General features: G+C 42.2%; 1 protein-coding gene across 9 annotated transcripts in view; it reads right to left on the bottom strand.

The window, feature by feature from the left end:
- Window positions 1-379: 379 nt before the first annotated feature.
- Window positions 380-14,106, bottom strand: part of LRMDA (leucine rich melanocyte differentiation associated) — a 1,041,237-nt gene continuing 1,027,510 nt past the window's right edge. For all 9 annotated transcript variants that reach the window (XM_045041006.1, XM_045041007.1, XM_045041005.1 and 6 more), the window contains 2 exons: window positions 3,249-3,330; window positions 380-734 (listed from right to left, as the gene is read on the bottom strand). In XM_045041006.1, coding sequence (XP_044896941.1) covers window positions 637-734; window positions 3,249-3,330 — 180 coding nt within the window. In that variant the 3' untranslated portion in view covers window positions 380-636. The remainder of the gene's footprint in view (window positions 735-3,248; window positions 3,331-14,106) is intronic.

Below are 14,106 nucleotides of genomic sequence, written 5' to 3'. Positions count from 1 at the left end.
ATTGGGATAAGCAGATGGTGAATGTCACACTGGATCAGCTGCAATGGATAGACACCATGGGAGAGTCTCAATGGACCCTCTGTTGTCCACCCTTGGCATTAGGTAGTGACTCAGATCTCACTTAGGCTGCTTTTATGTAGCAACTACTGAACACTGCTATTGCTTTTGATGAAAAGAGCCCTGTGGATTGTTTTTGATCTGCATATTAACAAAGAAGAAAAAGACAGCCAGGTTATTTCTTAGGAGCAGCAAGAAAGATTTTCCCTTAAAGATGTGCAAGACACATCTCTGCTGGAACGCGCGCGCGCACACACACACACACACACACAATGAAACAAAATGAAACAAAACAAAATAAAACAAATGCAAAACCCTTTCATCTGGAATCTCTGGTTTGCTTTCTTTTATTCCTTAGTATACATGAATATGTGAAAATGCACAACACTCAGACGTGTCGCCTGATCGAGTGATAATCTCTTATAATGTGCCTCTATTTAAAGCAACAAACAGATGGAGGGTTTATGAGCAAGGCTGGTAAAAGTAAAAGCAAATTATTGTAATAGTTGTACTTTTAATAGGATTCCCCACAATCTAAAACATTATTCCCCAAGGAACAAATTGTTCTATAAAATTGCATTACTTAGGAAAAAGACAGTCCGCCCTGACTTTGCAGAGGCAACAGAGGACTCCGGGATGGCCTTCTATTGCAGGGGCACTCAAGGCAGATCGGTGTCCTGGGAGAGAGGATACAGGGATGTCAGATACCATGATCTCCTAAGAGAAAGCTCAGAGGAATAGGGTATAAGGCAGAAGGAGCAAGGGGAAATTGGGGGCATGTAAGAATTCTGAGCTTTGATTGAATTCATTACCTTCTAATTTTCTACTTTAAAAAACAAGGTTTGGGAAATTCTTATAGATTTTAGCATGCAACATTGCTTCCTCCTCTACGAATTCAGACCAAATTCTATCTGTAGCACAGCAAATCTTGCTTAACAAACAGTATAACTGTAAACAGTCCAACACTGATTCATTATCATTATCCCTTTTTAAAAGAAACAAAACTCATACTCATTCTATCATTAAGATGAATGTATCATAGTGATGGCCTTTACGTAAATTATAATTAAAGCTAATTTTAATTAAAGTTATTACACCATTTTGGAAGAAAATAAACAACCCAAAGAGAAGGAAACAATGTGGTCAATAACTCACTCCAAAAGTATTTTTTTTTGCCTCCAAAGCTCGCATTGAGGGAGACATTCCTGTGCATGATACAAATGGTTCTGACATTAAGAAAAGTAAACAAGTAAGAAAAATAAAGATGGAAAAATTCTGTGGTCAGTTCACAAGTGCTTTTTTATTGTTTGAGGCAGGGTTAAAGCCTTTTATAAAGACAAGGATATATGTGCCGCTAGATTAAATATGACATTGGACTAGTCTAGCTGCCCTTGCACAGAAATCTGGCTGCCCGTAATATGCCATGGACAAAACATGTGTTGGTGTTTCTAAACAAAGAACAGGGTGGGACTTAATGCAGCTAATTTAAAGCATCATCTCAATGCTGTTCTGTAGATCAAACAGTGAAAAGGTACTCAGCTCTGGTTATTAATGAATTTGAGAGATAAAGGCAAACATTTAATATCCTCTAGTTATTAATGGCCTCGAGGATTTTGATCAAAATTTGTCTCAATAACTGTTTAACTTGCATAACCTACAAAAGAGATTCCTGCCTGCCTTATTGCAAGTCATTCAAAGACTAAGTTGACTCAGGAGGCCAGAGGCCACTTAAATGGTCTAGAACTGAGAAAGCAGATTCTTCTTGGGTCCTGAGGGATGTTGAGTCCCCAAAGACTTTTACAGTAGTGACTCTCTAGTTATGTAGTATCTATAACTTGGAAGAATTCTCTTTGAAGTTTCGTTGCCCTCAATCTAACCTAATACTGAGAGATCCAAGCCCATGAACACCTGGTCTAAACAGAAGAAGCAAAAATAAATGTGATTGCATCAAGAGCAATCAGCCTTTCAAAGACTTTTCTGGAGTGATTTTACTTGTGTATCATTCCATTAAATGAAATGATAGCCACCTTACTGGTATGATTGTGCTTATTTTCCTTGTAACAGTGCTGGAATATAGCCAAAGACACACAAAGACCATCTCACAAGCTATGGATTTCGGTTCTGAGAGGTGCTGAGGAAGATACCAAACTCAAAGGTTTGTGGCTTCTGTTAAAAACTGTTCGGTCTGGTGGGTGTTTTCTACAGTCTTCACTTTCTTTTTTAACTTCCTGACCCATCACTCTGTTTTCATCACCTCCCTACCTTTAAATAGCACCCAAAGGAGCAAGCCAGCTCCAAACTACAAATATGGCCACAGGCATAGCTGGATGTATGTGTTGTTAAAAATAAATAAATACATACATAAATAAATCAGAGTCCTTGGTGCAATCAGAACTTGGTGCTGGGAAAGATGCCTGACATTGCCTAGTATTCAGGGCAAGAAGTGGATTTAGAAATGTACAAAACAAGACAGAGTCCATGCTTTTGTAGTTAGGGATTTAAGGAAAGCTATTTACTCCAGTTGTAAGAACACAAAGTCAGCCATAAATGTATGACCTGGCTGAGAACCTTCAGTTCTCTGAAAAACTGCAAGCCAAAATGCACTACCTGTAAGAAAGATGCTAAAGGATGGTATGTGTTTTGTTGGAATGTGTGGGTGTGTGCAGAAAATAAGGGATTAAAATTCAAGGTGAATAAGGGAGGGTGGCCTTCCTCCAGACTGTGATTATTTCACTAAAAATAAACCCACAGCACAATGGTATCAGAGGGATCTCTACTCAATAGGCAAGCTGAAGACACAGTCTCTCTCGCTTGACTACGGCCAACGAGCATGCTCAGGGAGGCCCCAGGTGTGACCTCTGCTCCCCTGTGAGCAGTGGAGGGGCCAGGCAATCTATCATGGTGTTCCTCCTGTCAGCCCTGGTGCTTCGCCGCCGCTGTCTGTCACCCTAGTGGATGAGACCTGCTTAAGGGCAATCATGTCAATCTCTATGTGACCACTCAGTCTAAGGCAGAAGGATGATCTTGACAGGCCTGGCAAAGTCAGCAGAAGGTACCAAAAGCTGAAGTCACAGCCTTCCCACAGACATGCGATGTGGGCCATTGTTTTTTTCCTTTAGTTTTTTTTCTTTATTTTTACTTTCCCTTTTTCTTTTATTCTCATGACACAGGCTAAAGCATTCAGAACTTGCCATCAGAGCTGGTCATCTCGGATAAACCTGTTGCCTTCTGAGTTTTTCCCATAGTAAACATAGCGACACTTCCCCAGGACACCTGCAAAGAAAAGGAAACACATCTTTAGAGACGGCACAATTAGTACAGCAAGGAAACATAGGTGCAGTAAAGCAGATATGCAACATGGTCACAGATCCGGTGGGTAGCAGCAAATGGGTTAAGCCCCAGGAGGGAAGGACCCTACTTTCTTGTCCTCAGAGTTGACATTCAAGTAGAAGATCACCAGAGCACAGGCACCTAGGAATCCCATGTTTCCTGCACGAATTCTCCTCCACATTTCAGAGACTTTTCTAGTTTGGCCAAGTACTCCTCAAAATAAAGAATAATAACCCTTTCCCTCTCTGGGGTCCCTTAGTAGAGTTTCTGGAAATGGAAGATTAAGACTTTCTAGACGGGTCTGGCCCAAGCAAAAGATGTAAAACAATCTTCCCAGAATGTGACTCTTTTCAAGTCCTTTATCATGAATCAATACTATTAACTTTCAGGGAGAATCTTCTAAATCCCAGGAGGCATCAAGCACCTACTGGGTGATCGAGGAAGAGTGATGGTGTTGACAAAGTGCCACATGAAAAGTAACAAGAGCCTCTGACATTAAAGGGCTTCTTCTTACAGGAGGCCTGAAATGAATCCTCAGGTTGGAATGCCTTTGATTTTCATCTTTAGTTTTAGTTTAAATAATCTTGTGGCTCTACGTACAGTTTTTGTTTCATTCAAGGAGACTGTAGGAGAATTTAAGTATGAAAAATACCCCTAGAATAGGGTCAAATCTTCTAACCAACTCAATATTTATTCTAAATATCCATAAGAAATTACCGGCCACAGTTATTATGGAAGCTTTGTGTGATTATTAAGGGCAAATCAGTCTTCCTCAAAGAAAACATTTATAATTACAGTTTGCTTTTTGCCATCTTGTGTTTTCTTCTTCTAATTTTAGAAAAACTAACTTAAGGGGCGCCTGGGTGGCGCAGTTGGTTAAGCGTCCGACTTCAGCCAGGTCACGATCTCGCGGTCCGTGAGTTCGAGCCCCGCGTCAGGCTCTGGGCTGATGGCTCGGAGCCTGGAGCCTGTTTCCGATTCTGTGTCTCCCTCTCTCTCTGCCCCTCCCCCGTTCATGCTCTGTCTCTCTCTGTCCCAAAAATAAATAAAAACGTTGAAAAAAAATAAAAAAAAAAAAGAAAAACTAACTTAAAATTCAGCTTCACAGAGTTGCCTTATTACTAAGAGCACTTGAGTCTCTGAAGTGTGCATAACCAGAAAAAAGCAAAGGAGTGTCCATAAAACATTAATTCGTGAGCCACAAATCTGCCTGTAAAAATAGCTACCTATATGCATGATTATTTGTCTCTCTGTTTGATAGTGTGAAACCAACAATCACCATCTAATTTTCATCGGGGGTAAATTAGTACTAGAAATTATCCAGGTTCTTCACAGCAGTTCTAAGTAGTAAATATTTTTGGGATTGTACAAGAGATGTTTCTCTACTGTAGAACTTTAAACATTATTCTTAAATAAGGATTAAAAATGGCTCTTAGAAACCTTTAAGGACAGGGCAGATGTTTCATGGTTTGGATGGCTTAGGACAAATTTAGGAATGTTGCAGAATCTCTCAAGAGTTGGAAAAGGGGAGAGGATGACATTGTTTCATGGTCTCAGACTGGTCTTGGGCTTGCTCTCATTAACTTCTATTTGTCACATTTCTGTGAACAAGGCTACTGTACCCCCCCCCCCCCTTGGTCATGCTTTCTCCTTGGCCCAAATCCCTGATTTCTGCTTTTCAGAAATTAGGTGCTTGGAAACATCAAGCCTCGAGAAAACCTTCCTGAGACCCTCCTTGGGCTAAAAAGTATTCCTTTGGCTATTGGCCCCAAACAGCTCCCTTCACTGCAATTACATAACCCTGCGGTTGTACTAATGTTGTCACCAACGTTGGGAACTGGTCTGTTGGTCAGGCTTGGCTTGTCAGGTTCTGTTCCAGGAACAGCATCCCCTAGAGGCCTGGGTGGGAGTGTCTCAGATATTTCTGAAAATCCACAAAGGGCTTCCTTAAACATAATTGACTCAAACAAACCCTCAAGAATCTGGAAGGACGAGGCCAAGGATGTTAATTTCTTTCTACAGTACCAGGACAGCATGGATTTTTATAAAAAGAAATGGATAGGGCTGTCAGATATCATAAAGAATACAGTCTTTCTCTTGAGTAAAAGAACAAAAGGCAGATACGAGCATGTACACACACACACACACACACACACACACACACACACACACACTACCCATGAGCCGGGTGCATTCCCTCTAGTAAATCCTCCAGTGTGTTCTGGGATTGAATTTCTTGACTCTCCCCTCTCTCCTTGGTAACCATCAACTCCAGATCTTGCCTAGATTCCACCTGGATGGCAAATCCCATCCTGGAAACAAGCTGGCTACTCCTGGAACCTGGGCTGTAATGTGGAGGGAGGTAAAGTATTCTGAGCCATGTTCCCCAGGCCTTCTTTCTGGTTGGTACTGATGAAAGTCCTTTTTAAGGCCTGCCCTGTTCCTTTGGGCCCGGAAGCAAGAATGTTTATAGACATCCTGGGGAGAGAGGGCTGTTTGATGAATGCGGGAGACTGGCGAGGTGTCAGAGCTTGGAAAATGAGGCAAGGACATGAGGTATTAATATTGTCAATGATCTCTCGACAGGAAAACAGATACCGCACTCACCGTCAGGTTTAAATAGACATCAAGTGCATTGATGACAAAAGGGCAGACTTCAAACAAAAGGCTGTGTGGTGGGGAGCAGAGCCAGTCTCTGTGCTGGCAATAACCTGATCTGAAAAGACACTGTCAGGGCTAGAGACAGGCCCAGGATTGTGTGCGGTGACAGAAAACAGAGATGCTGACAGAGATACCGGTGCCATATTATGCCAAGGATATTCTAACACTGTCTGCGGCTCTAACGAAAGCTGACATCATTCCCTATCACTTGGGGTCTTCTCCGCCTGCTCCTGCAAAGCATTTCTCCCCAGACATCATTACAAAACTCGCTGCTGTAAGTTCCGGGCAGCCCTGTTCTGTCAGAGCACTTGGGGTCAAGGGGCCTAAGGATAACCTCAGTCAATCTAAATTTGGACTTTGCAGGAGGAGCACACTCAGCCCCCTGCTATCTCGGCTACTTGAGGTGATCGGACTGCCAACGTGCGAGGAGCTGTCACCTTGAATAAAATCCTTAAAGGGAAGGCGCTCAGTCTGTGGGCTGCTCCAGGAAGGCACGGGGATGGCGGCCTGGCAGCCAAAAATGAAATCCAGCTGCTGGTGCTCTCCTGGGGAGAAAGGTGGTCTGGCTAGTGACAGTTAAAATCGGCTGAAATGTTTGAACTCACACCCCCTACAATTGCTTAAATTAAGCAAGTGTTGCCTCTGTTGAGAATCCTACCGGAGCTCACAGTCGGGAGGTGATTATCCCTCACGTGGGACTTTAGTGCTCCAAAAATATATAAATAAATAAATAACATTAACAAGGAAGGGGAAAAAAAAACACAAAACAAAACAAAACCACAATCCCATGTGTGGCCATAGGACTTTATTTATCATGAAGGTTATTTGTAAAATAATGGAATCTGCTTATAAATTAAGTGAGGTGGCAGGCAGCGTGTTTCTCTCCCCCGCCTCCCCATGGCCCTATTCTCCCGTCATGGCAACTGCCATAAACTGTGAAAATTACAGAGGGAACAGTTTGCTTGCAAAGAACATTTTGACAGGGAGGCGCTCCGAGCCTGGAATTTGGGAACCCGCTGGTTGTGACTCAGTAGGCGGTGGTTTCCGGGTACATCTGTAATGCATTCACTTGTTTGTATCTCCTCGAACTATAACGTCTTGGGACGGCAGGGGGAACAACACATTTAATGGCGTGTGTAGTGTTTTTAATTAAAATATCTGGCTTTGGCCATAATAAGTGAAGCAGGCTTGCCGTGCATCAGGCTGACATGTATCTGTCTGTGTGGGGGTTTCTTTTCAGGGGCCCTGAAAAATGACAGTGTGCTGTCCCCTGGGGAATCTTCTCCTGCCAAATGAGACTCCTAATTTTTCTTAAGTAGCCAGCTCTCCCATCACCATAAGCTTTTAAAACTATAATTATGAAAAAAATGTATTGGGAAGAATCTCTTTTAAAGAGGTCCTTTATCTTTTAAATGTTTCCCCCTCTGGAATGGATGTTCTAATTATGCAGGTTAAGTTATGACCTTGGGGCTGCCTGAGGGGGTGGAAAACAGCCTCTTTTCTTCCTTGTAAGGCTGTGAGGGCTGGGGCAGTACCAGACTTCACTGGGGGAAGACCCTGAGAGTCCTGAGTAGAAATTCCTTGCACACTCATGCAGAGTCCAGCAAAGACCCCAGGACTCCCTGATCTCCCGGACAACCTTGCCCTGCCAGGTGCATTTCTCTTATTTAGTAAGGAGAGGTGGGAGAAGACCTATACTTAAATCTAGCTCTATGCCTGATGGTTATGTCACCACAGATATGTCCCTTTTCCTTACTGAGCTGCATTCCCCATTTGTAAAATGAAGGCAAGGGGCCAGATAATCTTGGAACTTCATTCTTGTTCTGAAATGTGTGATTTAGTATTTTCAAATGCTTCCCTTATGACAATAAGGATGTCAGATACAATAGTGCCTGATGGAGAAGGAAAATCCAATAGTCAGTTAATCAAAAACTTGACTTTGACTAAGTTAGCTCTTGAGACCCATCTAGCCCACATTCTCATAATATAAAGAAGAGGAGTTCTGCTGGGCCTCAAAATCTCCACGGAAAGAAGTTCCACTAACTTTCCTGCAACCTGTATTTTACACCCAGTGCTGGGAAGCACCTCCCACAAACTAGTCCCTATCCAGTTAGCTTTGATATGAGTCCTGGTCGGTCGCATTAACTTCAGATTCCACAGAGCTCAAGACTAAATAGAAGCGTGAGTGTCTTCTCTCAAATGGTTGGCCATTTGTATCTTAGCCGTGAAACAAGAATAATCTAGACACCTGCAAACATACAAACACAAAAATTTATTCGATGATCGAGGATAGGCTGGACCAATAAATTCGTATTTGTAAGAGAGAGAAAGTAAAAACTATCAATTCTATTATCATTATTAATATTAGTTTTGGTAATCATCATTTTAAATGCTATTATAACAAATGCAAGTGTAGCTGTGTGATGACAGATTTTGATCAGTTTGCGATCACTAGAAGCTTACAAGTGTGGACAGCCCTACAAAATGGGTGAGGGGCAGAAGGATTCTCATGGAACTCCTGTTCTCCAATCTGTATGAGTAAAGGCAGGAGCTAGACTCTTCATGGGGTCTGAGAAAAAAGTGATGACAGTGTTGTGAAGAGGTGGGTCCAGTGACAGGGAAAGAGTATCTGGAGAGTCTTTCTGGCCCACTGCAGAAGGTTCTAGAACTACGTTTCCACACAACACTATACATACCTGTTAATAGGTCACCCCTATAATACTCCCAGCACTGCTCCCCAATTGCTAATGCCCAGTGGTTGAAACAGTACAGAGGACATGTTCCATAAATATTTGTTGAATAGATAAATTAATACCACTGACGTTATTATCCATGTACAATTTGAACAGAACCCATCGTTAGGAATTTCAATTGTTGAACCCTCATACCTTAACCTCTTCTAAGACTACATGTCTGAAATGCTTTCAAAATATATACTTGCCTTATTAAAAAGGGGGCAAAATAACAGAAGGCAACAGTCTCAATTCCTAAACACTAGTGTTGTTTTTATGCTGAACACTTTCCTCCCACAGAAACAAAGCAATCATAATTATCAGGCCAGAAAGAGAGAAGTGAAGTGAATCTTATCCAGACTTAAGAGCTGTAAACATCATACACGGGGCAGGACATTCCCCAGAAAGCGCATCCCTCGGTCTTTGTGGGCTGCAAGTAAACCGGGAGCTGGAAAGGAATAAACGCCCATGTTTTATGATCTTGAGAAGTGGCTGAGCAATGCCCCGAGGTCAGCCTGTGTGCTGTGCTATCAGCTTGGCTGTGGAGATCACACCACATTTAGCAGAGCCTGCAGAATTACAGGCTCCTAGCACAACATCCTCCTTCAGTGTCAGCTACTTAAATACTAAGGCAAAATGAAAAGAAGAGAGATCTTAAAAGGTCTTAAGGGAAGGGGTTGCTTGGGAGTTGTCTCTGTGGAAGGAGGACAAAGTCCATCCTCCAGGCCCAGCATATTTTTCCTTTGTCTGCGGACCCATCTGAGAAGCCTCAGGCAGGGAACAGCAGGGAAGAGTCTCTCCACTTGACCCAGGAGAGGGGAGAGAAGGCAAAGAAGAAAGTGAGAGACTTCCCTCCCAAACTAGCTGAGTGTGACTTCAGGCAAGTGTCTCAGGTTTTAGTCTGCTCCTGGGTTGGAATGGGGTACCATGTGGTGCTATGGTTGTGCAATGCTTGCTAATCCTAAAGTTACCTAGAAGGGCTGCGGCTGTCTCCACCATGGACCAAGGGCACAGCGCTCTTGCTGAGGACTGCAGGGACCACCTCAAACAGTGCCCTGCAAGGGACATCTCCTAGTCTCTCAAATGAGTGCACTCCTGAACTCTTCTTTATTATCCAAAACAACCCCGTGGTTCTGAGCAGCACACTGCAATGGAAGACATTTGAATTCTGCCATTTTGACCGCAAGGATGCTTTGGCTTCCTTCAGGCTTATGAATATAAACACAGACTAGCCCGGTAAGTTTTCTTTGAGAAAGCATTAATTATTCAAAGCAAATGCTATTTAGCCAATTCCATTCTTTAATTTTTGAATGTAAAGCTAAACCATATCCAATGTTTAACATTTCACTTCTACTTTATTGAGTTTATTTTCAATGGTGTCAAATTCTTTTCCATGTAATTTTTACATCAAGGTTAAATTCCTCAGCTTTTGCCCGATATCAAAGTTACCAGTTATATCTTCTAAATCTCTCAGTCAATAATTTTTACAAAGTCACATTACCTTGAGTAAAATTTTGCAGGCCTGAATTGTGGCAGGAAGGTTTGTGCCTTCAGTTAAAATTTTAGTCAACACATTTTACTAGGCACAGTTTGGGTTCATGTCAATTTTATTTTGTTTTCATTATTTCCTCCAAGGTTAATTTCTCCCCATGAATGTATGCAGGATGCAACAATATACTGACGAGACATAAATCTATGGTCAGTTTATTTATTTATTTTTTTGGCCATAATAAATTGCATTATGTGCAGGTTTAGTGGCTGTCCATTTTATTTTGGATTGACTATTTCGACTAGCAATGTTTGTTATAAAGGTAAAGTAAATGATAATTTTTATTTATTTCTTAGCACAAAGAGTATGCAGGACAAAGATCAATATTCTGGATGCATGGCAGGATCCAAATTGTGGGGTTATGACATGTTGCTTTCTACCAAGCGCCCATCAAAAAAACCCACATAATCCAAGGGTTTAGCTAAATCTACATCCTGAAAGAAAGCTGATCCAAATGCTGGCCAACCTACCCCTTTGAGGAGAGGGCATTTGGCCTCAGTGTTCAGTTCCCTCAGGGAGGTTAAACTTTGCACTGAGAGAGAACAGATTATATACCCCACTTAGACAAATGCTGGGCCTTGTCAGGCCTCACCCACGTGTTTGTGACGAAGAAAAAACAGGGGAAGGAAACCAGTTAGTACAGAAAAGGATCTTGGCAAAACCTGCACTTAAAGGTGGTAGGAATGTGAGACTGAGAAGCCAGCCTTCCAGCCTGGGGGAGTCTGCACAAACGGTCACGTGAGTGGGCCGACAGGTTGACGGGTGACAAGCCAGAGCCTGTGGAAAATGTGCTCTGGGCTCCTGGGGCAGCTGAAATGAGGCTTGTCATTTTAGAAGAAGAAAAAGAAGGTGGGAAAGGAGGAGAAAAATGCAGGGCCAGTTTTCCCCTCACATAATCCGCTAGTGGGAAATGGAAAAGCTCATTGGTCCAAGTCCCGGAAGTTACTGCACCTTTGAGTGGATCCTTAGGAACCAGCCCCACTGTCCCACCTTGAGCCCCCGGTCCCTGCCCTCAGGCTGCAGATTTGTGGCCCTGTCAAGACCTGACTCGGCCATTCAAAGTCCTTTCCACACAGAAAAAATATTAGACTGACAGAATTAAAAGTTATCTGGCAGCAGATGTTTCCATTACGTGAATCCTGGAAAGGAAACAGTCAACATGCTTTTCCTCAGATGTCAATGCTTTTGAAATTTTGTTGTATTAAGGGTAGTTTGAGTAGACAGAGACTGAGGGGAAAGAATCCCAGTCTGAGGGTGGGCTCACTTGCTCTCTTTTTCTTTTTTTATAGTGTTTTTTTTTAATTTTATTTATCTTGAGAGAGAGTGTGTGTGCAGGAGGAACAGAGAGAGAGACAGAGAGGATCCCAAGTGGGAGGGGCAGAGAGAGAGGTTGAGAGAGAATCCCAGGAGGCTCTGTGCTGTCAGCCAGGAGCCCGAAGTGGGGCTCGAACCCACGAACCATGAGATCATGACCTGAGCCTAAATCAACAGTTGGATGCTTAACTGATTGAGCCACCCAGGTGCCCCTTCCTTGCCCTGTTTAAAACATTATTAATATGATTGGCTCTTATCTCTACATAATGCTGTATTTCAATCAAATAGGAACATATACACTTCAGAGATCAATGCCATACTAAAGATTTCTTGCTTCAACAACATCCCCCCATTAAAAAACAAAACCAAAAACCAACCAACCAAACAACAACAAAACGTGGCTAAATCTTCTTAGCAATCCAAATTTTGGTTTTTCTTCTTAGGTTACATTTTTTTTGTGCCAGTTAAAATGAGGTTAGAACGGTTTTTACTCTGACTTCCGAAACAGTGATTTATTTACATGCTTTTATAAGAATACTTTATTATTTTGCTTCTCAGCTTAAACATAGAACAGGAAACTTTTCTTTAAAATTATTTCTTTAACTCTATTGAAGAAATCTCATTGGGACAAAATTTAAACATCATTATTTTAGGTCAAGTCCTTCACTTTATAATGGAGGAAAATGAGGTTTAAAGTGGTTTCCCCAAGGTCATGGTACCAGACCAGACATCCATGCAACTCTGTCTAGTCCAGATGTTTCTGAATCGTAGGATACTGCCTTCAAGATAGGGGCACTGCAAAGATCAATCTGACTTAGGCTGACTCTTACCTACTTTTCTTCTGGGAGAAATGGAATCTTCAAGGCCAGTTTGGTGTTAGCGTGTTTCCCTACTCCCCATCTCTGTATTTTAAGTGGGGTTTAATGGATTTGAGATGGGCTGGATTCCAAAGTGCATGCCAAGATGGAATGCAAATCAGTTCACATTCCTGAAGTTCCCTTCCTTGCCGCTCACTGATGGATGTCACATAAACCAGGCTGTCAATCAAGGTGGACAATGGTCAAGTGGTATGGCTCCATTTTTCTTTCTCAGTGTTTTTTTTTTTCTTTTCTGGAGGGACTCAGAAATCTTTCACACAGGAAAGAAAAAAGAAAGAAAACGTTCACCCCTTCACCACCTCCCCCATTTCCACCATTGTGTCCATATTCATCTTTTCCATTTCCCATCTGAAGTCAAGAGCATTGCCACTAGAGGGCAGCATGAATTTAGGAAAAACAGCAGCTTTCTTGGAAAAAAAAAAAAAAAGATGGCAACTATTCAGGGAGGGCCATTAAAGCCACACTGTGCTTTTGGTCACCAATTATAGGTTCCGTAATGATCAATATGTCATGTTTGCTCAATCTATGCTGGAGGCTTTCTGGGAATGGGGCTACCAAACACCCCCCTTTAGATTCCTCTGGTCTCGATTTCAAAGACTGACTTTCTTTACCGTCAGTTGCTCTAATTAACCTTCCAGGCTCAGGGGTTGGGGATGTTTACGTAATACCTGCATAAATGTAACACGTATGCAAACTAATAAACAAAGATAAATTCCTGCACTTCCTAAAAAATATCATTTTTATGGTAGGAATCCAAAAGGAAATATGCCACCCAATGGCATGGAGTTACCAATCATTGTGAGAGTAAAACAAGTAAAAAACTAAAAAATAAGATAAAATTGGACCAATAAAATATACAAGAGGTGTGTGATTTCATCCAAACAAATCATAGCTACCACCTTTTAAGGCACCTCCCTGACCAAAACCCACCCAGCCATTGTCTTCCCTCTTAGAGTATCTGGCCCAGACTAATCACAAAAGAGAGGCAGAAGCAACTCAAATAAAAATAAATAGTAATTCCAGCTTCTCCCTGATCACCATTTGGTCCCCATCATTAGTCTCTGGCACATGGACCAGTGATGATTTCATGCCCTGACAACAAATGACCACCTCCCTTTAGGAGAAATGAGGTACTCATGAGTTTCTAGGGATTTTAAGCATATTATTCTTTTTTTAAACAGCCATAAAGGTATGACATTCTAGGGAATGGCATTTTAAATGAGAACTTTTTAAAATTAAAATCCATGATGGGGCACTTAGGTGGCTCAGTCAGTTAAGCATCCGACTTTGGCTCAGATCATGATCTTGTGGTGAGTTCGAGCCCTGAATCGGGCTCTGTGCTGACAGCTCAGAGCCTGGAGCCTGCTTGGGATTCTGTGTCTCCCTCTGTCTCTCTCTCTGCCCCGCCCCCCCACTAGTGCTTGCTCTCTCCCTCTCACTTTCTCTCTCTCAAAAATAAACATAGAAAAAAAAGTTCTAGAATTAAAATCCATGAGTAGACTCAATCAGAGAAGGGAGGAAACAAAAGTTGGTGTCAGACCAGGGGAAATGACAGCTGAGTACAGGTGCAGCTCTTCATTTGAGC

The sequence above is a fragment of the Felis catus genome, chromosome D2 (assembly GCF_018350175.1).
Source record: "Felis catus isolate Fca126 chromosome D2, F.catus_Fca126_mat1.0, whole genome shotgun sequence".
Lineage (NCBI taxonomy): Eukaryota > Metazoa > Chordata > Mammalia > Carnivora > Felidae > Felis > Felis catus.
Note: the sequence above shows the minus strand (reverse complement) of the source record. Positions and strands in the feature narration are given on the sequence as shown.